The following is a 27991-nucleotide window of genomic DNA, read 5'->3' on the forward strand; positions in this document are numbered from 1 at the left end:
GGTAAAAACTGTCCAGCATCCAATTACACATTGGAATGAGTCTTTTTCATTCTATTATAAACCGAGTCATACTAAAAAGGCTTTTGCTGTATTAAAGGGTGTTAAATGATACGACTTTGATATATTTAAAAGGTTGTTGGTGTTGAATGATATGATTAATAGTCATACTGAAAGGCTTTTTGCTTTATTTAAATATGAAGAACGATATCATTATTAGCTAGAGGGGTGTAAACTGCCCAGAAACACATTACAAATAACGATTGAGTACTGGGTGTAAACTGCCCAGAAACACATTACAAATAACGATTGAGTACTCTGATCATAAACCGGGAACGACCATGCAAAATAAGATAAATGTGTTTAACTAATTTGATTCTATTAGACACCGAGAATGACCGTGAAAATTACCATAACAAATTTTATTAATCATCATTGGCTTTTGTTATAAAATTGAAGAAGGCCACCAAAAAACCAGAACTGTCCAGCAACTAATTACAAATGAGGGTGAGGGTAAAGACTGTCCAGCATCCAATTACACATTGGAACGAGTCTTTTCATTCCATTATAAACCGAGTCATACTAAGTTAAACGATATGACTTTGATATATTTAAAAGATGTTCAGTGTCTTTTCATTCTATTATAAACCGAGTCATACTAAGTTAAATGATGTGACTTTGATATATTTAAAAGATGTTCAGTGTTGAATGATATGATTAAGAACAATATCATTATCAGCTAGAAGGTAAAAACTGCTCAGAAACACATTACAAATAACGATTGATTGAGTACTCTGATCATAAACCGGAAATAACTATGCAAAATAAGACAAATGTGTTTAACTAATTTGATTCTATTAGACACCGAGAATGACCATGAAAATTACCGTAACAAATCTTATTAATCATCATTCTAAAAGGCGGCCACAAAAAAAAAAAAAAAAAAAACTGTCCAGCAACTATGAGGGTGAGGGTAAAAACTGTCCAACATCCAATTACACATTGGAATGAGTTTTTTCATTCGATTATAAACCGATATAAACCGGGTCAATACTAAAATCACTTTTGCTGTATTAAAGGGTGTTAAATGATGTGACTCTGATATATTTAAAAGGTGTTCACAGCAAGGTACATTTACACATTTACAATTTTCCACAAATCGCTTTTGCTGTATTAAAGGGTGTTAAATGATGTGACTCTGATATATTTAAAAGGTGTTCACGGGTACATTTACACATTTACAATACAATATTCCACAATCGTGACAGCTGAGTAGGTGTTCGGTGTTGAATGAAATGATTAATAATCGTACTAAAAGGCTTTTAGTTGTATTTAAATGCCCAGAAACATATTACAAATAACAATAGAGTACTCTAATCATAAACCGAGAATGACCATGCAAAATAAGATAAATGTGTTCAACTAATTTGATTCTATTATACACCGAGAATGACCATGAAAATTACCATAACAAATTTTCAGGTTTATTAAAGGGTGTTAAATGATGTGACTTTGATATATTTAAAAGATGTTTGGTGTTAAATGATCTGATTAATAATCATACTAAAAGACTTTTTGTTGTATTTAAATATGAAGAACAATATCATTATTAGCTAGGTAAAAACTGCCTAGAAACACATTACAAATAATGATTGAGTACTCTGAAACACATTACAAATAATGATTGAGTACTCTAATCATAAACTGAGAATGACCATGCAAAATAAGATAAATGTGTTTAACTAATTTGATTCTATTAGACACCGAGAATGACCATGAAAATTACCAGGTTTAGTTATTTTATTAAAAACAATTACAGAAATTCACCACCAACAATCCACAACGACAATCTACGACAGCTACAACTTCTACGACAGGCTGCAACTTTTCTCCGATCCCAGCTCTCAGCAATGAATACGTTCACCAGGGCTGCATCCCCTCCTACCTCGGTTCAAATGCTTGAACGTACTAGACCTTGCAACTCAAAACCCTTAAATTGCTAAAATTTGGAGCTCCAAACCCTGCTGAAGGAAGGCGTGCAAGATTTTCAGATTGTCTTGCATTAAAAACAATTATAGAAATTAGCCACCAACAATTCCCAACAACAATCTACAACAGCTACACCTTTTCTCAGATCCCAGCTCTAAGAAACGAATCTGGTTTCCCCTGTCCACATTCAACCAATTGAAATTTCCTTCTTTAATAAGAGGGAAGAAAGCTTGCAACGAATCTGGTTTCCCCTGTCCACATTCAACCAATTGAAATTTCCTTCTTTAATAAGAGGGAAGAAAGCTTGCAACGAATCTGGTTTCCCCTGGCCACATTCAACCAATTTGAATTTTCTGTCGCATGCAATAGTTTTAACATATTGATTATGTTGGATTTATAAAACATTGCTAACAAGAACTTTGCTATCAACATTTTAGACATGCTGGAAATAGAAAACATTGATAATATGAACTTCAAATAAATTTGGAGGCCTACCAATCTTATAACAGCTACAATCTTCCTCACTTCCGTGCTCTCAAAACTGTAACCTGAATGTACAGAGCTGCAGCTGGATCAATTGCATGATAATTTGTAAAATTTGATGCCTCGTGGACAGATTAGCGTGTGAGATGAATTCACTACGCTTTGGCAACCAAAATGAGTATTAGAACAATGTTGCAACGATTGAAGGTGAACCAAGCATCACAGAAAACTATCCAAACCCTTAACAGAAGGAAGGTGAACCAAGCATGACAGAAAACTATCCAAACCCTTTAACAGAAGGCTAATAATGTTATGATCACAGCAAATATATAGCCTACTTGCAAAATATGCGAAACAACCGTGCTCTTTCCAACTTTCCATCTGTTCAAACAGAGTACCATCCTGCATAAACTGAAGGGAACATTGCACAAAATCAAATAGGAGTTCTTTCATCGATGTTAGAGAAGCATTTCATGGCAGGAGATGAATGTCTTGGAGCTTACAAATATTGCTTTGTTTTGGAGCTTGCAGTCAAATGCTGCCAAATCAAATATTGCTTTGTTTTGGAGCTGACAGTCACCATGAAGCACTCTTCTTGCCATTGATATTCTGTTTAACATAAACATAAGAGACTGAACACCTCACTTTCCATTAAGTTGAAAATCACTCCTTCCAAACCAAATACCAAATAAAAGGTTTTTCTATCACCGTTCCTAACATCTGCTGTTCAATGCAAATGAAACTCTGGCACAATCCCTAAAAAAATAAAAATAAAGCAATATCCACATTTCCATTAAAGTTATACTACACACCAGCAAATGAAATGAATTATGTTACCTCTTCTCCCATCTGTTCATGGTAATGCAACTACAATTTCGTCCATAGCACAATCTTTTGGAAAGGCTGTTCATGGTAATGCAACTACAATTTCGTCCATAGCACGATCAGTTGGAAAGGCTTACAGGCATTATAAACCCTAACTACCTATTCCAAACAAGTCAACTACCAGGGAGTCGAAATTGACATCCTACTGCCACGAGTGAACGCTGCTTCCTTACAAAAATGGAAGCTTTCGAAAATCTACTAAGTTGTGCATCGTTCACTGTAATTTACTACAGTATGACAGAAGAAGACAAAATAATAGCGTTCAGAAACACGAGTTGCACCTATATTAGCAAAGAAACAAAATTGTACCGCTTATTCCCGTTACTCTACTGTAACAAGATTGGTCACAGTCAAAATCACTAATAGAGAGAACGTTGCATTCAAATCAGAGAGTTAAAATTTCTTAACCTCCTGCCAAAATTAGAATATGAATTAGAATCGTTTTACAGCTCAAACACAATTATCCATGTCCCCTGTGAGATCAGTATAACTATTAGACAGATTTATACTGACCTCACAAAGAATCTGTATTAGACAGATTTGCATTATAATCTGTTAATAAAGGACCATGGTTCTTTTCAAAATGATAAAAACATGTTATCAAATCAGAGAAATAAAAATACCAAAAATATGCCCACTCAGGAGAACCCTTTCGTCCGTCATATATATACCCATCAACTCCATACAGGAGGGAATGAATAACTCCAAGTACCTCAAGTTTCCGACCTTCCTCTAGGAATCTGAACCAATCCAATACTCAACAGAACAGCTCGGACAATATCCAACATGACCTTCATATCGACTACAATATGGTTCATTAGGCAATCACAGTTCACAAGAGCAAAAAAAAAATACTTACAATAAAAGAGTCAAGTCATTGCACCTAATTATTACCTCTAGCAAGGGAATAAGAACTATACCATCTATTATCGTTGCATCATTGTAGTAACATAGATCGTAGTCATACAACTTCAACGTGATCTGTACAGCCGTGATCTGTACAGCCAGAATATATTGCTTTGTATAAATAAAGAAACTCAAAATTCTAACAAAAATCTAGAATCAAATAAATACGTTTAAATCAATCACGGAAATATGGTAGATTTCAACTAGTTGAGTTAAGAGTTTCTTATCCTCCCGCCACAATTAGAAGTTCTACTGTTTTACAGCTGTAAACACCAAAATGCGCAACCTCAGCGTCAGGCTCTCTGTAATATGTACCTATCAACCCAAGGCTCAACCTACAGTTGGAATAAAATCTGCCAGATAATCTTAGCATCAAATCTGTTTGCGTGATGTTCGACACAGGTGACCACAAATGGTGCAAGGAAAAGATAAAAGAAACGACACATTACACCTAATTATTAACTCTGCAAGGTAAAAAAACCTTTTACGTGTGCGACTTAACTGTAATAACATCGGTCAGTCATACGGAGTCGCACATAACTTCAATAGCAATCTGTAGAGAGAGTCCACTAGTTTGAATAAACAAGGTCACAATATTAACAAGGAACTATAATCAAATCAGTCGATTATACAAAAATTGAACTCAAGAAACTATATAGACGGGTTTGCATTATTTTGTTACAATAACAAAAGACCATATTCTTTAGAAATCTACGATCAAATCAGAGAGTTAAAAATCCCTCATCCTTGTGCCAAAATTAAGAGTTGTGTTGATTTATAGCTATAAACACAAATACATGCCCCATCTACATGCCCCATCTTGAGAACTCTTTTTTAAGGGTAATATCCCTATTAAGACAAATACATGCCCCATCTTGAGAACTCAATATCTAGGATCAAATCAGAGAGTTTAAAATCCCTCATCCTTGTGCCAAAATTAAGAGTTGTGTTGATTTATAGCTATAAACACAAATACATGCCCCATCTTGAGAACTCTTTTTTAAGGGTAATATCCCTATTAAGACAAATACATGCCCCATCTTGAGAACTCAATATCTAGGATCAAATCAGAGAGTTTAAAATCCCTCATCCTTGTGCCAAAATTAAGAGTTGTGTTGATTTATAGCTATAAACACAAATACATGCCCCATCTTGAGAACTCTTTTAAGGGTAATATCCCTATTAACCCATAACTGGTAGAACTAAATTCCTCCTCCATAAAATATCTAAAACCTGGACCAATCGAGCACTCCAACAAATTTGAAACCTCTATTAACCCATAACTGGGAGAATTGAACTAACGAACTCCAACAAATATCCAACACATAATCTTCTAATCTACTAACGTATAGTTCATTGTAGTAACAAAAATCGAAACCTCAACGTCATCTGTATGGACATAATACATACCTATCCATTAACAAAGGCACACTCCACAATTCTAACAAAAATTTAGAATCTAGCAAAAATTTAAAATAGGATAACAGTTATTTTAAATCAATCATAGAAATTATTAAAAAAATCAAATAATAGTGTAGAATTTCTTATCATCCAGCCACCATTAGAAGTTCCACTGTTCTATAGCTGGAAACACCAGATGCACGACCACAGTGGTAGGCTCTCTGCAAAATACACATATCAACCAAGAAACTCAAACCTCCTCTACGACCTTAAAACCAAGCAGGTACTATAACGAAAATAGTACAAATTGTTGTATGATATCCAACATGTGACTTATAGAGAGAACATTAATCCTAATAAGAGAATTAAGATACCTTACCCTCCTCACAGAATTAGCAGTCGCATTATTTTATTCGCAGGAACACCAAATCCGCAATGCACATATTTACCCAGAGACAGATTCCGCAATGCACATATTTACCCAGAGACAGATTACATTGTTTTCTAACAGAGACAAAATTCTCCCAAATCAAATCAATTCCTCAAAACTAATTATAAAGAGAGCGCTAATTCAAAAGGGCGAGAAATTAGAATAACTTATCCTCAAGCTAAAACTAGAAAGCTTAATTGTTCAACTGCCGATCGTTGAGTGCTTTTCAAGGTAGCATATAAGATCTAGCCGATAAAGTTAAAACCTATTCCCAGTAGGTGACAAAAAATTGGTGAAAGGGAAAATAACTAGGTGTCGTAAGAGACGACACATTGCACTTAATTATTACTTCTAACAAGGGAATAAAAATTGTACCACTTAATTTTGTACTTAACTGCAAATAACATCAGTCAGAGTCAAGGGAGTCCAACATAAACTCGATAGGAATCTGTACAGACAAAATACATTGGTTTAAACAAGTGCACAATTTTAACCCAAAAAAACTAGTTAATTATAGAAAAATTGAACTCAATCATAAAGAATATCTCATCCTCCTGCCACAATTAAAAGTTTCACTGTTTCATAGCTGGTAACGCCACACGTCCACTGTGGCACGCCCTCTCCTCCTATCTGCATATCTCAGAAATACAACTTCCACCCGTGCACTCCAGCAAAAACAGCTCGTACAATATCCAACAAACAATCTTCAAATCTACTAAGGTATAGTTCATTGTAGGTGATTAGTCCTTGCAATGGAAAAAGCTTTGGACAAGGCAATTGAAGCCAACCATTCTTCTAACAAGGGAATAAGAACTGTACCACTTAGTACCGTTACTTCATTGTAGTAACACAGATCAGTCATACCACTTTGAACGTCATCTGTATGAACATAATAACTGTTTAGCATAAACAAAGATACACTTCACAATTCTAACAAAAATTGAGAATCTGACAAAGTTACTTTTAATTTATTATGGAAACAACATAGAATTCAAATCATTGAGTGAAGAGTTTGTTATCCTCCAGCCACAATTAGAAGTTCCATTGTTTCAAAGCTGGAAACACCAGATACACCACCGCAGTGGCAGGCTCCAGGAACTCAACCTCCTCTAGGAATCTTAAACCAAACAGGTATAACAACAATGTAAGGTCATCTTCCTGCAAATCTGCTTGTGCATCATTCGTAAGTAAAAAAGAAAGAAAACAAATGTTCTCAAGAGGCGAAAATAGAACCTAATTACTTCTAGCATGGGTAAAAATTGAACCACTCATATCTGACACGGGGAAAAATTGAACCAGTCTTATCTAACGCTTCGCTTTAATAACATAGCCCAGAGTCGTACCACTTGCACCCCAAATCTAAGTGAAATCTAAGTGACCAACTCACCATCTGTATAGACAGTCCATCGTTATACGTAAACAAAAGCATAATAGAATCGAATCCCTTGTTTGAAATCTATCAAAAAGAGCACGTTAACCAAAGCATAGAATAAAGATTATCCTCCTCACAAACCGCATTGTTCTATAGTTAGAACACCAAATCCATGTCCATTCTCATGTGCTCAGTGCACCTATTAACAACAGACAGGTTACATTGCTTTATAACAAAGACATAATTCAAACCCAAAAAAGGATCAAATCAGTTCCTTTAAACTAAGTATAAAAGGAATAAATTTCAAAAGAGTGTTCACAACTACTCATACTCGAGCCAAAACTAAAAGTCCGAGAAACGCCAAATCCGTGCACATTGTTGAGGGCTCTTCAAGGTAGCATACCCATTAACCCATAAATGAAAGAATGTAATCCTTCATCGTGTAAATCAACCTTACTTTAGGAAACCTGGACCAATCGAGCTCTCCAACGAAACCACATTAACAGTTTGTATAAAATCTTAACCCATAAATGAAAGAATGTAATCCTCCATCGCGTAAATCAACCTTAATTTAGGAAACCTGGACCAATCGAGCTCTCCAACGAAACCACATTACAGTTTGTATAAAATCTAGAAAGTAATCCTAGGTTCAAATCTATTCGCGTATGATTCACTATTAGGCGACTACAAATGGTGCAGGTACAATAAACTAGGTGTTCCAATAGATAAGACATCAGACGTTGCACCTAATTGATACTTACAGAAAAGCAATAAAGATTGTACCACTTATTTGTGTTACTTCACTGTAATAACATCGGTCAGCAGTATGGAGTCATAAATTACTTCAATAGTAATCTGTAGAGACAAAATACATTGGTTTGAATAAACAAGTGTAACCCAAAAATAAAAACACAATTAAATCAGTCAATTATACTAAGTGAATTTAAACAAAAGAATCTCATCCCCCTGCCACAATTAGAAGTTTCATCGTTTCATCGTTTCATAGCTGAAACGCCAATATCAAGTCCGCTGTGGCACGCCCTCTCCTCCCTGTAATACCTCGAACTCAACCCTTCTGTAGGAACCTAAAACAAATAAGTTTTTTTTATACGCACATATACTACGGTAACGATAAAGAAAGAAAATACATGTTGTGGAAGACCGAAAAATTCACCAAAATATTTCTTCAAAATATTAATTAGAAATTGTACCACTTTAATAACATATGCCGGAGTGCTAAACTTACAACACCAGCTCACAACGTCCTGTCAAACTTGCCTACTCTTTATCTGTACAGACAAGGACATCATTTTACATAAACAAAGAAGCACAAATCTTTAAACAATCCGGGTACGTCATTTTACATAAACAAAGAAGCACAAATCCAAAAAAATTCCAAGATTAAATTAGTTGTTTTAAACCAATCATAAAGGAGGCATGAATTCAAATCAGGTAGTTTATGATTTCTTGATCTCCTGCCCTGGTCCAACTCAGGGAGTTGCATAGTCGCGGAAAACACCACTACATGCCCACCGTTCAAGCACTCTTCCTTGTAAGATACCTTATAAATGAAATAAATGAAGAAATGAATTCCCTAATAAGTAATGCATTCTCATTATCTCTTACAACAAGGGAATTATAATTGTACCACTAAAGCTGTGGCGTCCACATCGGCGACATACAATTTCGACGTAATCTCTATTGACAAAATATATTAATCTGCATAACCAAAGACGTGCTTCACAAACCAAATCCACGACCACCTATAGTCATCACCCACTCATCCGTATAAAATAGTACAATGTTCCAAGGCCCGTCCCTACACATATTTACAAATCGGAGGAGCGTTCCAATCCGCTGTTGTAATCTTTTCCAGCTAAAGAAGTTATTACAGATTAAAATAATCAGTCACTCCACAGCAATCAATGTTTCCACTCAAAGACACTATGACATAAAACCCTTTGTACCAAGGGCAAGCAAACAAACCTATTATTTCCTTGAAACCCTAACATCTCATAGGGAATAAATATTCTATATTTTTCAACAAAGCAAAACTTAACGTTGTATCCACCAAATAAATAGAGAGATAAAATAAACTTACGTTGTATCCGCCAAAACTACCAATCCCGCTTGCACCACAACAGGGGTTTTATTGGAACTCCTGACAGCCATTAAATATAACTAACTTATGTTTTATTCCAGTCTCTACAATACCCTACAACAACTGAAATTTGTAAATCTGCCGCTATGTAGTGGAGAAAACAGAAGCCGAAGGAGAGATACTACACAGACTCAAGATATTTAATACACAGTTAACCCTGGATGTTTTATCCTTCGTCTGATCATCGTCTCATCCCTTCTGGCTGCCTCTCCCAGCAGGGTTTAATGGGCTCTTATCACCTCATCTAGATAAAGATGAATCGTGATATCAATCCTCCTGCGGCTTCTTATATGGAAAACCTAGCCTTTCACTCAAAGCCTACAAATGAAGAAATTGGTATACCCCATCACAATTATATGACATAAATAAAAAGGAAGAGATCTGACCAGAAACCCTGAAACTCTGCCATGTATGATCTGTTAACGTAGGCCAAATTCGCCATATGGACGGAAGCAAAACGATGCTATAGCGATAATCCCTGGCAAGCCAGGGCCCGAGTATATTTTTGTTCAACAGACCAAAAACTAAATGAACCAAAAGAATAGGAAAATGCAAACAACTAAACGAAAGCTGAAATTCCATCCATACACCCAACGTTTTTCTACAACTAAACCACTCTGAGAGAGACTCGCAGACGAAAACCACCAATACATCCAGCAACCCTGGCTAGCGAAACGGAAACCACCAATACATCCAGCTACCCTGGCTAGAGAAATTAATGCATGATAAGGGTTTGAGTTAATAGATATTTATAGGTCAGATTTGATGCGAGAGAAAGAATCGGACCATCGAAGTGAGGCGGCGGAAGATAATCTACGGTGATCTTATCAGCCACCTGTAAAGAGATATTTTCCACCGACTCTCTAGATTGATCGAAAATAGGACGGTTCCATTCAAACGGTGTTCTAGAGATTTTAAAAAGAAAATACTTTACTACAGATGCACGTAATCTGAATTAGAGAAATATATTTCGAAGAAAAATGCAACAAATGCCACATAGTGTCTGACACTACGTCTTAAAAAAATTTAAACTAGTAGTTAAGCTAAGCTTTTGTGTTTGCAACGATAAGGAGATAAGTATTTATTTTAATTAAAATAAAATAAAATTTTGTAATAAATAATATTTATTTATTTAATTTACTATAAACTAATAAATTATGATCTAAAAAATATTCACAACAAAAATTATCAAATTCTAATAAGAAAATAAAAACATATATAAAATAAGCAAAAAATATAAAATGAAATTAATTATAAAAATTAAAAATTAAACTAACAAAGTCTGAGTGCTTCAGATCACAAAGTGTTTAATTTATTATCATGAGAGATGAATTCTTGTAAATCACTACTTATTAAACATGAGTCACTCAAAAACTATATAGTTAAACCCTTGATAACAATATCTCCTACTTATAAATTTAAAGTCTATCAGTTTAAATATATGAATAAAATCATTAAAAATAAACTAATTTAAAATCTCCCAACTTAAATATATGAAAAAAATAATCATTTAAAAACAATCTCCATAAAAAACTATTATGAAAAATTAATATGAGAAATATTTTTTAAAAATTTAAAAATAACAACTGATCACTATTTAAATGTAGAATTATACTAATTAAAAAAATAATTTAAAATAATTTAAAAACTAAAACTTCAATCATACAAATATTTTAATCCTATTTGAGAAATATTTTTTTTATTTAACAAGTAAAATAATAAGATCTCCTTCCACAAATATTTTATTGGCTAAACTAAAAAGTATTAAAAAAATAAACTAATTAAAATAATTTCAAAATTAAAACTTCAATCAATTTTAAAAATTAAAATTAAATAAAAATAAAGAAAATCATGAGTTAAAAGTGAAGATAACAACTAATTAATTTTTTAAATAAATAGAAAATAGATTAATTTATAAATTAAATATAAGAGTTAAAAATGAAGATAAATAAATAAGGAAAAAAATAAGAGGTAACAGTGTAAATAATAGCTAATTAAATTAAATAAATGAACAAAAAAAAAAGAGTTAAAGTTGGGGTGTGATCAATTTGGTCGAAAAATAATTAATGGCAAGGGATGACAATTTTCTACTCAAAAGATAACAAGTTTCCTGTAGTGCCTGCCCCTAAGTCGCATTTCTGTCATCCTTGCCAAACTCTTTTAGGCCAATTTATGTTTGATGATTAGTATTATTATTTTAGAGATTATCAGATGTTGTTGTACACTCAGTTTATTATATGATGAGATTACTTGGTACTCTATATTTCATGCATGTATGATGATTATTCAATATTTTCAGTTATCGATGATGATTAGTTAGATGGTTTATTATCACACGTGCTTTCTTATGGATACTTACCCCATACTGCATGTGTATGGTGCGCGTGTTTGTTTTCTTTATGTATGGTGTTTCTGATGTGGTTAAGGAAGGGAGTCGTAGTCACCTGCTAGTCGGGATCTACACGATGCACCACTTCCTGCCATTGTCTGTTTAGCTTAGAATATTGTGTCTGTACATGCGTGAATTTTATGCAGGTTGCAGGTACCGGGTATCGACTTCCCTGAATTGCCAGGATGAGCGTACCCTATCGCATTATCTCAATGGTAAGAGAGGAGAGATAAACTCTTAAGTCCAAATCCTAAACCCTTTAGCCAATTGTCCTAATTGATAATTAGGACAAGTATCTGAGTTAAGTACCCTCTGAATGCATCAAATGATGTTATTTCGTGATTATAACCCTTTTTGTTTGATTTAGTATGTGTTCTTCTATGATGGGTTTTCATATGTTGCTTTATGAGTCCTTGATGTATTTTCTATTAATTAAGTTTAATTAAAAGGATTATTTAATGATTTAATTTAATAAAAATTTATTATGATATTTTAATATTTAATTATATTTAATTAATTGAGAAATTAATTGAATAAAAAGTATTAAATTTGGAAATAAAAGTTTTAAGTATAATTTTAGAATGTGATAATATTAATTTAATTTAATAATAATATATATTTAGAGTTCATTTTTAAATAAATGCTAAATATTATTATTAATTGAATTAATAAATATTTTATCAATTAAAGTTTCTTAAATAAATTAAAAGTGGAAAAGATATTAAATTATTAAAGGTTTCTAGATCGCATGATCTAAGCATGAGTTTAAATATAAAAGAAATTAATTAAAACGATTAATTAATGATTTAATTTAATAGAAGATTATTATGACATTTTAATATTTAATTATTATTTTTATTTAAATTAGGAAATTAATTAAATGAAAGGAATTAAATTTGGAGATAAAAGCTTTAAGTCTAAATTTAGAACGTGATAATATTTAGTTAATTTAATAATAATATATTTAGAGTTCATTTTTAAATAAATGCTAAATATTATTATTATTTGAGTTAATAAATATTTTTATCAATTTAGTTTCTAAAATAATTTAAAAAGTGAAAATATAATTATTTAATAAAAGATTCTAGTTCGCATGACTTATGCATAAGATTAAATAAAAGAAATTTATTAAAAGATAAAAAAATAAGTGAAAATAATAATGTTACTTTAATTTCATAAAGTGCACATGAGATTAAAAGTAATAAAGATTAAAAATAGAAGTCAAGTGGAATATTAAATAAAGTTATTTAATAATTCAACTTAATATGCATGAAAGATGAATGCAAAATAAAAGAAAAGATAATAAAGGTTAATTTGGAGTTAACTGAGTTGTGCAAAGAGTCTTCTCGAGTAAACGCACAATTAGTGCCCCGATTTGAGGAGAAATTGCTTATCACAACTTTGGGGGAGTTCATTTTTGAGATAGACGTATTTGGACAGGAATTTTTGGGAGACAGTTTTTGGAAGCGAATTTCAGAAGGCTGATACCAAGAAAGTTTTCGAGAAGAAGGTCATTGAGAGGAGCGAATTCTCTTACAGTTCTTGGAGATTGCATAATAGCATCAGGTTCAGGTAGGGTCTTGTGTTTTGATCACTGATTGAATTATGCAAATTGATATTCCTGTCTACTCCGTGATTCTAAGAACTTGCCTTCTTGAATGTGTCACTTCTTCGTTCTGAATCTTTTGCTACTCGTTTTCATTTGTAAATCTAGATTGAAAAACTGTTTACAAACCTCAGTCAACAATTGAAATAAATAAGAATTAAATCAAGATTTGAGTTTGAATTAAATGGAATTTGAGAAATTTAATAAGGTTAGGGTTGTGAAATTGGATGAAGAAAACTCTAAGTTGGAAAATAAATATGATTGATTTATTTTATTTAAATTTTATGATTGATAAAATTTAATAAAGTAAATTTACTTGAAATCGATATATATAATACATGACTTTATTTATAGAAAACGTTTTAAAAACAAATTGTTTTTATACAAAAAAAATATATATATATATATAATTATTGTTTTAAGTGGGGGGGGAGGGGATCACTCGTACCCACCCCCCATTGCCGACGGTCGATAGTACCTGCGTCGCAGGTACTGCGATGGTAGGTACAACGTACCTGCATTGTAGGTACTGTGATGGCAGGTACAACGTACCTATCGCCGCAGGCCCTGCGATCGCAGGCCTGCGGCAAAGCCGACGGGTTTTAAACGTATGTATTAAAGTTGTATTTTTTTTTTCTATTTTTTTTTTAATATAATTTTTATTAATTATAAAACAAATTGTATTATTATTTAAAATTTTTAATTAATAAATTTTTAATATATATTTTTTTTAAATTAATAAATATTTTAATTTTTATTCATATTTAATAATTAAATAATAATGCATTTAACATAGTTTGTAAATATTAATTTATTAATAATTTTGGTTTAATATTAATAAATTAACAAGTAATGAATAGATTAAGATAAGAACAAATGATTATTAAAATTAGTTTAATTAAAGTTAATTAATAATGAATATTAATTGATTAAATGGTAGATTTGGAATATTGACTTAATGGAAGTTATTATAGAATTGGGTTAATCGTAAGGGGTAGTTATGAAAACCTAGTTACTTGAATTCGACGTTAAATTGAAACATAAACCTTACCTTAACTCAATAATATACTTTCAAATCCAATCTCTGAGACTTTGATGTTGTCCTTATGCTTTGAGTGTTTTGGGGTTGGTTTAGCGTTGACCAGTTTAGGTTGTTACCAGAGGCTCGGGGTTGTGAATGTGATGTCATGATGATTTGGTCTCGATCTTTCTTAACCCGACCATGGTAATGTGATGAAGTGCTCTATGACATGATTGTGTTTACTATTTGTTATTGCTTTCCAGTTTCCTTGTGTGAAGCTGAGATGTATGTATTTGAGATACCTGACTTAACCATTTTCGAGTCTCGATCAGTTATATTGATAACCAATTTTGAGTCTCGATCAGTTATACTTGGATTGCTTTTTAGTCGCTTGAGAGGACTGAAGTGTTTGTTATGTTCTTGATGATGTCATGTTTTGACTTGACCATTTTGGAGTCTTCGATCAGTATTGTAATTTACTATTGGGATACTTTCTGGTTGCTCATTGGAGAACCATTGGATTTTGTGATTTATCATTGATGCCTTCAGTTGCTGATAGAGAACTGTCGTGATCATATGATTATTATTGGATGCTTAGCTGTTGCTCATGAAGAACTGATGTAATTTTGTGGCTTATCTTTTATGATGTTTTTCAGTTGCTTGTATAGGACTGAGGTGATTTTATTATGATTTTTGATTTGTGATTTCATGAGCCTAGGATAGGTTATCTATGTGTAGAGTCGGGAAGTGGCTTGCAATGGGGATCGGGGCCCTAAGAGGCTGCCTGGAGTAACCCATTGTAAGTCGTTTTAATAAGTGAAAACATTTACACTAAATAAGGGAAAATGAACCTAATAAGATAATTGTATGTTCTCTCCCATGCCTTGAGTGCTAGTACAGACTAGGATGGGGTAGAGAGAACGCTTGGTTATGACTTTGCATTCCATAGTATGCCTCGTCAGTACGAGAGGATACTAATGGCCGCAGGGATCAGTAGGGACCCGGGATTCCTAAGGGATTGCTCGGGTAACTTCTACGTGACTTTTGCGATGACACTTTCCCGCTTGCATATTAGGTTTCCTACGTGTCTTTGGGGTGCCTCTGGGTCTAGATGTCTATCTATGTTGGAACCCTTGAGTTAGTATACTTTTAGGATTTCCCAGACTTAGAGAGTACTTGTGTTTTGTGTTTTGATACCTTGTTTGGGACTTGAGACTATCTCCTCAGCGCGGTGGGAGTGGACCATTTAGGTTCCACGCGGTCGGGTGGTAGTGCTTTTACTCTTACCATTGAGATCCATTCCGTGGTCACCGTGGCTGGAGATTTCGTGATTGGCTTTTACCTTCACTATGTTCTTGGATTATTATGACGGATGGTTAGATTTTATGATAGATGTTTTATCATTATAGATGTATGGATGTATCATGTATAGTGAATAGTTTCATATATTTTTACTGTACCTTGTATCATGGATTTGAGGATGTTGTATCTTGATCTTTACATATGTATATTCTTTTAAACCTTTCATACCCTGTGACATGTACAGTGGATGATGGAGCATTCCGAATTAATTTGCCAAGGAGCATTCGGAACAAATGTATATTATGGACATTGGAGTTTCTGATTATTCTTTATTATTTATGTATTAGTTGTTAGACTTAGAATTTAATTAAATTTAAACGTGACTCAACGTCTTGGGATCTTTAAGAAATGTAACTTGCAATGTATGTTTGTCAATGATTACATGTTATTGCTTCCGCTACTATGTGTTTGATGTGTATGTTATACATTCTTACTTTTAAAAAAAAAATGTTTAGCAAACTTAGTGAAACTTTAGGTTAATTCTTTTGGATCCCTTGGCGGAGCGTTACATCTGGTATCAGAGCCTGAGTTTCTACATTGGGAGCTCTGGGTATATTGGAACGCCACTAGTGTTAACTAGTTGAATAAAAATGAAAACTTTAAACTATCATGTGAAAACTTGAAACTAGTTGAACTGAAACATTGTGTAAACTATTAGTTACCTATTTTTCATACTTCAACACTTAAGACTTCAAAATTGAAATTATACTTAAACTAAAATTATAGGTAAACTAAAAATTGAAAATATCTTGTTGCAAAAACATGTGTCTTTTATCTATGTGTTTTAGTAGTATGTTTCATGGTTATTTTAGCATCTTGTGTCTTGGATATTATTGTAGGATGGTATCTGGGACGAGATCTTCTGTTAGAGGCCGTAGCCTTGGCCGTGGCAGAGGTTGTGGACAAGGCAGAGGTATTAGTGTTCATGAGTCTATCCACGAGAGCCCCATTAAGGAGGAGAATAGGGAAGAGCATGTCAGTGAGCATCAGGAAGAGAACCATAGAGAGGAGCATGCTGACTCGGAGGAGGTTGACATGAGGCAAATGATGCGAACCATCATTGATCGCCTACCTCCTGTTCTTGAGCAGGATAGAGCACATCGGGCAAGACATGAGCATAGACCTAGGTCTAGGAGCCCTCTGAGGGATCGACATAGATCCATTATATCTTCACAGATGAAGGACCTTCAGAGGTCCAAAGTCAAGCCCTTTAATGGGCAGGGTTCTGGATATGTAGCTAAGCAGTGGCTTATTGCCCTTGACAGGATTTTTGCTATGCAGGACTTTGACAGTAATGTCAAAGCGAGGTTTGCTATCACCAACCTAGAGTTCCTTGGGGCCACTTGGTGGACTATCGAGGAAAAGAAGTTGGGCATTACCATGAACAATGTCACATGGGAGTTATTCTTAGAGAGCTTCCGTGAGCGATTCCTACCAGAGGAATGGAAGCAGCATAGAGCAGATGAGTTCCATAACCTGAGACAGTACACTATGACTGTTATAGAGTATGAGCGCAAGTTCTTTGAGCTCATGCCCTTTTCAGGATTTAGTGACAACCCAGCGCAGTTGGCACAACATTTCATTAGAGGTTTGAACAATCGTTTAATTGGGGGTGTTAAGGTGTTTGAACCTAAAACCCTCAAGGATGCGGTACATCGAGCCGTCCTTGTAGAGCAGAGTGTGAACTTAGGACATGGGGATTTTGTAGGAGCACCTTCAGCATCAAGATCGAAGGGTGGTCAGGGAACAGGTGGCAATAGGAAACCTCCTACTGGGGGTAATCAGCGGCAGGAGGGTACTTATCCTCCAGCATAGAGTGGTGGCGGTGGTTCCAATACTAGGCACTATCACAACGCTCAGCGCAACAAGCACATCCAGTATGACCAACCATCTCAGAGTGTTCAGTCTTATCCTAGTGGAGGTAGTTTCCAACAGTCTAGTGCACCTAGAGTTCAGAGGAGCTTCAATGGAGAGTGTTTCTCATGTGGACAACGCGGACACAAGTCGTCTCGTTGCCCTCAAGGGAAACCACAATTCTTAGGCTAGAGACCTGCAGCTTCAGAACCCACAGTTGGTGGCATGGATAGAGCCCAGAGAGTGTACTCAGTGGAGTCTTATCCTCCTACAGGGGGAAAGGGTCCAATGGGACCTGCACAGTGAGTCCTTAGCTTTTCTTTTCTTATAGGCTTCCAGGAGTAAGCCTAAGTCTAGGGGGGGTGGATGTAGTGCCTGCCCCTAAGTCGCATTTCTGTCATCCTTGCCAAACTCTTTTAGGCCAATTTATGTTTGATGATTAGTATTATTATTTTAGAGATTATCAGATGTTGCTGTACACTCAATTTATTATATGATGAGATTACTTGGTACTCTATATTTCATGCATGTATGATGATTATTCAATATTTTCAGTTATCGATGATGATTAGTTAGATGGTTTATTATCACACGTGCTTTCTTATGGATACTTACCCCATACTGCATGTGTATGGTGCGCGTGTTTGTTTTCTTTATGTATGGTGTTTCTGATGTGGTTAAGGAAGGGAGTCGTAGTCACCTGCTAGTCGGGATCTACACGATGCACCACTTCCTGCCATTGTCTGTTTAGCTTAGAATATTGTGTCTGTACATGCGTGAATTTTATGCAGGTTGCAGGTACCGGGTATCGACTTCCCTGAATTGCCAGGATGAGCGTACCCTATCGCATTATCTCAATGGTAAGAGAGGAGAGATAAACTCTTAAGTCCAAATCCTAAACCCTTTAGCCAATTGTCCTAATTGATAATTAGGACAAGTATCTGAGTTAAGTACCCTCTGAATGCATCAAATGATGTTATTTCGTGATTATAACCCTTTTTGTTTGATTTAGTATGTGTTCTTCTATGATGGGTTTTCATATGTTGCTTTATGAGTCCTTGATGTATTTTCTATTAATTAAGTTTAATTAAAAGGATTAATTAATGATTTAATTTAATAGAAATTTATTATGATATTTTAATATTTAATTAATTGAGAAATTAATTGAATAAAAAGTATTAAATTTGGAAATAAAAGTTTTAAGTATAATTTTAGAATGTGATAATATTAATTTAATTTAATAATAATATATATTTAGAGTTCATTTTTAAATAAATGCTAAATATTATTATTAATTGAATTAATAAATATTTTATCAATTAAAGTTTCTTAAATAAATTAAAAGTGGAAAAGATATTAAATTATTAAAGGTTTCTAGATCGCATGATCTAAGCATGAGTTTAAATATAAAAGAAATTAATTAAAATGATTAATTAATGATTTAATTTAATAGAAGATTATTATGACATTTTAATATTTAATTATTATTTTTATTTAAATTAGGAAATTAATTAAATGAAAGGAATTAAATTTGGAGATAAAAGCTTTAAGTCTAAATTTAGAACGTGATAATATTTAGTTAATTTAATAATAATATATTTAGAGTTCATTTTTAAATAAATGCTAAATATTATTATTATTTGAGTTAATAAATATTTTTATCAATTTAGTTTCTAAAATAATTTAAAAAGTGAAAATATAATTATTTAATAAAAGATTCTAGTTCGCATGACTTATGCATAAGATTAAATAAAAGAAATTTATTAAAAGATAAAAAAATAAGTGAAAATAATAATGTTACTTTAATTTCATAAAGTGCACATGAGATTAAAAGTAATAAAGATTAAAAATAGAAGTCAAGTGGAATATTAAATAAAGTTATTTAATAATTCAACTTAATATGCATGAAAGATGAATGCAAAATAAAAGAAAAGATAATAAAGGTTAATTTGGAGTTAACTGAGTTGTGCAAAGAGTCTTCTCGAGTAAACGCACAATTAGTGCCCCGATTTGAGGAGAAATTGCTTATCACAACTTTGGGGGGGTTCATTTTTGAGATAGACGTATTTGGACAGGAATTTTTGGGAGACAGTTTTTGGAAGCGAATTTCAGAAGGCTGATACCAAGAAAGTTTTCGAGAAGAAGGTCATTGAGAGGAGCGAATTCTCTTACAGTTCCTGGAGATTGCATAATAGCATCAGGTTCAGGTAGGGTCTTGTGTTTTGATCACTGATTGAATTATGCAAATTGATATTCCTGTCTACTCCGTGATTCTAAGAACTTGCCTTCTTGAATGTGTCATTTCTTCGTTCTGAATCTTTTGCTACTCGTTTTCATTTGTAAATCTAGATTGAAAAACTGTTTACAAACCTCAGTCAATAATTGAAATAAATAAGAATTAAATCAAGATTTGAGTTTGAATTAAATGGAATTTGAGAAATTTAATAAGGTTAGGGTTGTGAAATTGGATGAAGAAAACTCTAAGTTGGAAAATAAATATGATTGATTTATTTTATTTAAATTTTATGATTGATAAAATTTAATAAAGTAAATTTACTTGAAATCAATATATATAATACATGACTTTATTTATAGAAAACGTTTTAAAAACAAATTGTTTTTATACAAAAAATATATATATATATATAAAATTATTGTTTTAAGTGGGGGGGGAGGGGATCACTCGTACCCACCCCCCATTGCTGACGGTCGATAGTACCTGCGTCGTAGGTACTGCGATGGTAGGTACAATGTACCTGCGTCGTAGGTACTGTGATGGCAGGTACAACGTACCTGTCGCCGCAGGCCCTGCGACCGCAGGGCCTGCGGCAAAGCCGACGGGCTTTAAACGTATGTATTAAAGTTGTATTTTTTTTTAATATTTTTTTTTTAATATAATTTTTATTAATTATAAAACAAATTGTATTATTATTTAAAATTTTTAATTAATAAATTTTTAATATATATATTTTTTAAATTAATAAATATTTTAATTTTTATTCATATTTAATAATTAAATAATAATGCATTTAACATAGTTTGTAAATATTAATTTATTAATAATTTTGGTTTAATATTAATAAATTAACAAGTAATGAATAGATTAAGATAAGAACAAATGATTATTAAAATTAGTTTAATTAAAGTTAATTAATAATGAATATTAATTGATTAAATGGTAGATTTGGAATATTGACTTAATGGAAGTTATTATAGAATTGGGTTAATCGTAAGGGGTAGTTATGAAAACCTAGTTACTTGAATTCGACGTTAAACTGAAACATAAACCTTACCTTAACTCAATAATATACTTTCAAATCCAATCTCTGAGACTTTGATGTTGTCCTTATGCTTTGAGTGTTTTGGGGTTGGTTTAGCGTTGACCAGTTTAGGTTGTTACCAGAGGCTCGGGGTTGTGAATGTGATGTCATGATGATTTGGTCTCGATCTTTCTTAACCCGACCATGGTAATGTGATGAAGTGCTCTATGACATGATTGTGTTTACTATTTGTTATTGCTTTCCAGTTTCCTTGTGTGAAGCTGAGATGTATGTATTTGAGATACCTGACTTAACCATTTTCGAGTCTCGATCAGTTATATTGATAACCAATTTTGAGTCTCGATCAGTTATACTTGGATTTCTTTTTAGTCGCTTGAGAGGACTGAAGTGTTTGTTATGTTCTTGATGATGTCATGTTTTGACTTGACCATTTTGGAGTCTTCGATCAGTATTGTAATTTACTATTGGGATACTTTCTGGTTGCTCATTAGAGAACCATTGGATTTTGTGATTTATCATTGATGCCTTCAGTTGCTGATAGAGAACTGTCGTGATCATATGATTATTATTGGATGCTTAGCTGTTGCTCATGAAGAACTGATGTAATTTTGTGGCTTATCTTTTATGATGTTTTTCAGTTGCTTGTATAGGACTGAGGTGATTTTATTATGATTCTTGATTTGTGATTTCATGAGCCTAGGATAGGTTATCTATGTGTAGAGTCGGGAAGTGGCTTGCAATGGGGATCAGGGCCCTAAGAGGCTGCCTGGAGTAACCCATTGTAAGTCGTTTTAATAAGTGAAAACATTTACACTAAATAAGGGAAAATGAACCTAATAAGATAATTGTATGTTCTCTCTCATGCCTTGAGTGCTAGTACAGACTAGGATGGGGTAGAGAGAACGCTTGGTTATGACTTTGCATTCCATAGTATGCCTCGTCAGTACGAGAGGATACTAATGGCCGCAGGGATCAGTAGGGACCCGGGATTCCTAAGGGATTGCTCGGGTAACTTCTACGTGACTTTTGCGATGACACTTTCCCGCTTGCATATTAGGTTTCCTACGTGTCTTTGGGGTGCCTCTGGGTCTAGATGTCTATCTATGTTGGAACCCTTGAGTTAGTATACTTTTAGGATTTCCCAGACTTAGAGAGTACTTGTGTTTTGTGTTTTGATACCTTGTTTGGGACTTGAGACTATCTCCTCAGCGCGGTGGGAGTGGACCATTTAGGTTCCACGCGATCGGGTGGTAGTGCTTTTACTCTTACCATTGAGATCCATTCCGTGGTTACCGTGGCTGGAGATTTCGTGATTGGCTTTTACCTTCACTATGTTCTTGGATTATTATGACGGATGGTTAGATTTTATGATAGATGTTTTATCATTATGGATGTATGGATGTATCATGTATGGTGAATAGTTTCATATATTTTTACTGTACCTTGTATCATGGATTTGAGGATGTTGTATCTTGATCTTTACATATGTATATTCTTTTAAACCTTTCATACCCTGTGACATGTACAGTGGATGATGGAGCATTCTGAATTAATTTGCCAAGGAGCATTCAGAACAAATGTATATTATGGACATTGGAGTTTCTGATTATTCTTTATTATTTATGTATTAGTTGTTAGACTTAGAATTTAATTAAATTTAAACGTGACTCAACGTCTTGGGATCTTTAAGAAATGTAACTTGCAATGTATGTTTGTCAATGATTACATGTTATTGCTTCCGCTACTATGTGTTTGATGTGTATGTTATACATTCTTACTTTTAAAAAAAAAATGTTTAGCAAACTTAGTGAAACTTTAGGTTAATTCTTTTGGATCCCTTGGCGGAGCATTACATTTCCGGCCAAAAAAGAAATTTTACATATAGCCTATCGAGTAAAAAATAGTTAATAAGACCAATAGTTGTAATGAATTAATATTAGATTAAGTAAATTAAAGTAAATTTTGAGTCACTCATTTCATGTTGGGTAGTATAAATTACATGCCTAAGTGAATATCATGCAAATAAATATGATTTAATTATTAAATATATTTTTCAATCATTGAATATAATTGTTGAATCATATTTTAAATATATTAGAAGCTTTTTTAGTTATAATTTTTTTCAATTTAAAATATAATTTCCAAATTTATAATGATAAAAAATTATGGATGATAATGTATTGAATTGTTTATTTTAAGTCATTCATTAAAATAGTTTTGAAATAAATATCTAATATATTTAACAAGTATGCTTGTATTTGTCGTAGTTTAATAGTTTAATTAGATAGAATATATATTAAGCGTAATAATTAATAATTATAAAAGAATCAATTTATTTGATGGTGATCATAATATTTAATATTATTGAATGAGATGCAAATAATCTTAATTTTCAATCCTCCATTTTGCCAATTGCTGGGTCTGATCACTTCCCAGTTTGATTAGAATTTATAGAGCCAACAAAACTCGCTAGGAACCCTTTTAAATGTGAAAAAATGTGGTTCCTAGATCCTAATTTCATTGAGAATATCAAAGAATGGTGGGCACAAGATAATGTTGTAGGCTCCAAGATGTACATTTTCATCTCCAAAATGAAGATGCTCAAAGAACGGATTTTAAGATGGAACAAAGAACATTTTAACAATATTTTTAAAGAAAAATAGATGTAGAATATAGGCTAAAAAACCTTAATTCAAAGATTATTAAGAAAGGCATAAATAATGAAAGTTTTTTATTAGAAAAAGAATTACTTGCTAAACAGGAGGATATATTATCCAAAGAAGAAATATTTTGGAAACAGAAATCAAGAGAAAAATGGCTAGATGAAGGGGATCGCAATACAAAATATTTCCATAACTCGACTCTATATAATAGATCAAGGAGTAAAATAACATGCATTAAAAATCACTTTGGTATATGTACAAAGAAACCAAGTGAAACTGTAGACACTATAGTGACACACTTCTAGGAACTATTAAATAATTACGAAGGTTCGAATAGAGAGGCACAAGATAAAATGCTCAAATTTATCCCCAAATTAATCTCAACTAAGTATAATAAGGTTTTAAATAAACCTATAACTCTGGAAGAGGTGAGATCGATAGTATTTAATATGAATCCGGATAAATCTCCTGGTCCTGATGGTTTTCAAGCCTTCTTCTTTCAGAAATGTTGGGATACCATTGGAGAAGATTTGTGGAAAGCCATCGAGGCATCAAGGAATGGCAGCGCTCTACTATCAGAAATCAATCATTCTTTTCTTACGTTGATTCCTAAAAAGAATGAGCCTGAAATGACAAGAGATTTTAGGCCTATTGCCCTTTGTAACACGGTCTATAAGATCTTCTCCAAGATTCTAGCAAAATAGACTTAAAGGTTTCCTCCCGAAGCTAATTTCTGAGGAACAAATAGGTTTGTTCCTGGTAGATCTATTCTTGATGGCATTCTTACAATCCAGGAAACTATACATTCTGCTTGCAAGAATAAAGAGTCATGTATGTTTATGAAGCTAGATATCCAAAAAGCTTACGACATGGTTGACTAGTGATTCTTGTGTAAGGTTATTGAAGCTTTTGGATTCTCCTATCAATGGATTAATCTCATTTTTAAATTTATTTCTACTCCTAAAATTTTAGTTTGATTAATGGGATGCCGAAAGCTTTTTTTGAAATCTCGAGGGGTATCAGACAAGGAGACCTCTTAGCCCCCTCCCTCTTCATCATTATGGTCGAAGCCTTTGGGAGAGTTGTGTCTGCTACTTACTATAATAAGAAGATTTTTGGTATTACTGTTGTGAGAAACATACCCAATATCACGCATCAACAATACATAGATGATACTATACTACCTGGCAAAAGTACAGTTTCAGAGGCCTCGAGATTTAAAGTCATCATAAAATTTATATGTTGGCATCCAGTTAAAAGTTAATGAGGGCAAATCTGAAATCTATTTTTTAAATACTAAAATAGAAATAAAAGACCAGATTTGCAAGCTAATGGGTTATAAAAAAGGTCATTTTCCTTGTAAATCTCTGGGAATTGATCTTGAGAAGGGTGCAAAATCCAGTAAGGTTTGGCTCAACACCTTTGAAAAAATGGACACTAGGATTGGTAGTTGGAAAGATAAATGGCTCTCTAAAGCAGGAAATATTACCAAAATTAGTTCAGTTTTATCTGTCATTCCCATTTATCATCTTTCCTGCCTCCCTATCTCTAAAAGTTATTGTCTTAAATTTGAAGCCAAGCTAAGGAATTTTCTTTGGAAAGATTGTGATGAAGACAAGAAATTAGTGTTGATCAAATGGGAAAACATTTGTAAACCTAAAGATATGGGTGGTCTTGGGGTCAAGAATTTGGAAGGGCATAATGAAGCCCTAGGAGCAAAATTAATTTGGCGTCTTTTTAAAGAGAGATACCACAAATGGGCAAAGATCATTTGTAATAAATATCTAAATGTAGATGATCCTATTTCAATTTTTAGAATGAAGAATCCTCCAAAAGTCTCGAAAAGCTGGAATTTTATGCTAAAGTGTTGTAATCTAATTTGCAAGTTTCTTACACGGGATGTTGGTTTAGGCAATGAAGCCTTATTCTGGGAGGACTCTTGGGACGAACACCCTCCTATTATCTCTAGGCCCTTCCCTAAGGGTCTCGAGGAAAAATTAGTCTCTCTTTGGGGTACTAAAGTTAGTAACTATAAAGAAAAAATCACCTCGGAAGGTATTAATAGATGGGTCTGGAAATCTTTGGATGGGGTGGGAACAGATTCCATGGAGATAGAGGCCTTTGATAAGATTTTGCCAAATAGGGTAATCAAGCATTCTGGGAAGAATGATGAACTTATCTGGGCTACAGCAAACGATGGGAAATATAGTGTGAAAAGTGGTTACAACGCTTTGTTACATTCACAAAGATGGAATAAAGTAGATATTCCCCTCAAGCTTTGTTGAGATGTTCCTTGTCTCCCAAAGGCTAGATTTTTCTTATGGGTTGCTCTTCTGAACAGAATTTTGACAGCAGACAAGTTATATAAATTTGGATTCCAAGGTCCATCTAGATGTGTGTTATGTAAGCACAACAACGAAGATACGGATCACCTATTATATAGTTTCTCTTTCTCACAAGCATGTTGGGAATGGCTTAGACTCAGGTTGGGGTGGTCTATGCCCCTACCGAAATCTTTTCTTGATTTCCTCAAAGGATGGCCCACAAATTTGGTTAAAGGTGTTTACAGTAAACTATGGAACATATGCCCTTCAATCATTTCGTAGGAAATATGGAAGGAGAGGAATAGACGCATTTTTCAAGATTCTAAATTAAAGTTTGAAGAGGTTATTTTAAAAATTGAGGTTGGTATAGTAGAAGTTACTAATGCCCACTTAAGAAATTCTAGGAAAGGGGAAGGATCCTTCTCTTCTTGGGACGGTCTAATGAAGAAAAATTGGGTCAACTTGATCAATCTGCCTTTAGTCTACTTTAAGAAAAATAAAGAAGCCAGGGAAAATTGTAAATGGTCTCCCCCTCTAAAGGGATGGCATAAACTCAATTTTGATGGGGCAGCTAGAGGTAATCCAGGAAAGGTGGGGATTGGTTGTATCATTAACAATGATCCAAGCAGTTGGATAGCTAAAAAGGCCATGTCTATACGACCCACCTCTAATAATCTAGTTGAATTAGAACCTTTGGAAAAAGGACTAAGTCTTTGTCATGAGTTAGGGGTTACAAAAGTCATCATAGAAGGTGACCCGCAGATCATTTTAAATGCGATCAAGAAACGTGTAACTCCCAATCGGGTCCTCAACTCTAAGTTAGGCAGAGTTCTCAATCTTCTAGATCGATTCATTGAGAATTGGATATGTCATATTTTCCATGAAGGTAATCAGAAGGAGGATTATTTAGCAAATAAAGGAGTTGATGGTGTTAATCTCTAGATCGTTAATGAAGTAGCAACGGTCTTAGCTATAACTCCTAAATTATAGGCATAAATTTTCCTCAATTTTTTAGTTTTTAGGTTTTTTCTCTTCTTTTTTATTATGTTTTTGTTTATTTCCTTTTGCTATGGTATTGTCTTTATGCTTGTTTTGGTTGTAATTTGTGTGGATTGATTTGATTGGTCCTGCTTCGATGACTCTGATCTCCCCCCTTTCCCGCTATCATTGTGTTAGGTGGTGTCCCTCTTCCATTTGGTTTTGATATTATCGATTTGGGTCTTTCATCATTCTCCTTTATTTTGGCTTGTCATGTGTTGTGGTTTGATGATGTCATTCCAAACTGGCATTCTAGATCCTTCGGTGTTTTAGTTTTGATTTTTGCTTTTGTTTTCTTTACGTATAGTTTGGTGTGTATCCATCTGCAAATGGAGTGTAATATTCATGTTTTTATACTAAGGAAACTCGTACAATGGCCTTCTGCAACAGTGTTAAACTAGAATGTTGGAACAGAATATTGAGATCGATGGACAACATGTCAAGGTTGGTTGTTAGTAGGGTGATTGGGGAAGGTGTATTTGAATATAAATTCACATGGAGAACTAACAGTAATATAATTGGGTCCTTCATTGGATGCTTGGCAAGAGCCAAAATAGACCATGGAGCCATAATTCGGCTTTGCTGTGAAATATTCGATCCACCTTGGAGAAAGGGTCTTGAGCAAGTGGTTAGAAGAATAGATGATAAGTTTTGGATTCCTCTCCCAGAGAAATACATGGCTCTGTCACCAAGGTCTCCTGATCTAGAGGTGGCCTATCGCCACCCATCACTAATAATTCATGAAAACCTAGCTTTTCACAAGGAATGGCCCAAAATGGAGGCAAGCATCCATTTTCTTCTGCATTGGAGGGGAATTGTGGAGGAGGAT

At 33.6% G+C, this 27991-nt stretch overlaps 1 protein-coding gene and 1 long non-coding RNA gene across 51 annotated transcripts; one reads left to right on the plus strand and one right to left on the minus strand.

Annotated features, from left to right (window-relative positions):
* Positions 1-1383: 1383 nt before the first annotated feature.
* Positions 1384-1985, plus strand: LOC149560053 (uncharacterized). The gene is made up of 2 exons (XR_016363656.1): positions 1384-1479; positions 1787-1985. It is a non-coding gene; the product is annotated as an uncharacterized LOC149560053 (long non-coding RNA).
* Positions 1768-10348, minus strand: LOC149560054 (uncharacterized). 50 transcript variants are annotated; one of them, XM_089824474.1, is made up of 8 exons: positions 4275-4666; positions 3978-4156; positions 3307-3581; positions 2973-3078; positions 2808-2880; positions 2482-2624; positions 2122-2237; positions 1768-2018 (listed from the first exon to the last, which is right to left on the minus strand). In XM_089824474.1, the coding sequence occupies exons 3-6, from the start codon at positions 3378-3380 to the stop codon at positions 2560-2562; spliced, it is 318 nt and encodes a 105-aa protein (XP_089680600.1). In that variant the 5' UTR covers positions 3381-3581; positions 3978-4156; positions 4275-4666; the 3' UTR covers positions 1768-2018; positions 2122-2237; positions 2482-2559. The 50 variants fall into 50 exon arrangements, with proteins under 50 accessions (XP_089680600.1, XP_089680601.1, XP_089680596.1 ...); XM_089824475.1 differs by having other exon boundaries at positions 1768-2021; XM_089824470.1 differs by having other exon boundaries at positions 1768-2021; positions 2122-2311.
* Between the last annotated feature and the right edge of the window lie 17643 nt (positions 10349-27991).

The sequence above is a fragment of the Cupressus sempervirens genome, chromosome 4, assembly GCF_028749045.1.
Source record: "Cupressus sempervirens isolate cs-2001-9-10 chromosome 4, ASM2874904v1, whole genome shotgun sequence".
Taxonomy (NCBI): domain Eukaryota; kingdom Viridiplantae; phylum Streptophyta; class Pinopsida; order Cupressales; family Cupressaceae; genus Cupressus; species Cupressus sempervirens.

Bases quoted from the DNA above. Each gene is read 5' to 3' on its own strand.
- LOC149560054 (XM_089824474.1), bottom strand. From the start codon at position 3,380: ATGAACAGCCTTTCCAAAAGATTGTGCTATGGACGAAATTGTAGTTGC. The intron at 3,079-3,306 runs GTAACATAATTC...TATGTTAAACAG, and splicing joins ATGAACAGATGGGAGAAGAG to AATATCAATGGCAAGAAGAG. The intron at 2,625-2,807 runs GTAGGCTATATA...GCCAAAGCGTAG, and splicing joins TTGTTTCGCATATTTTGCAA to TGAATTCATCTCACACGCTA.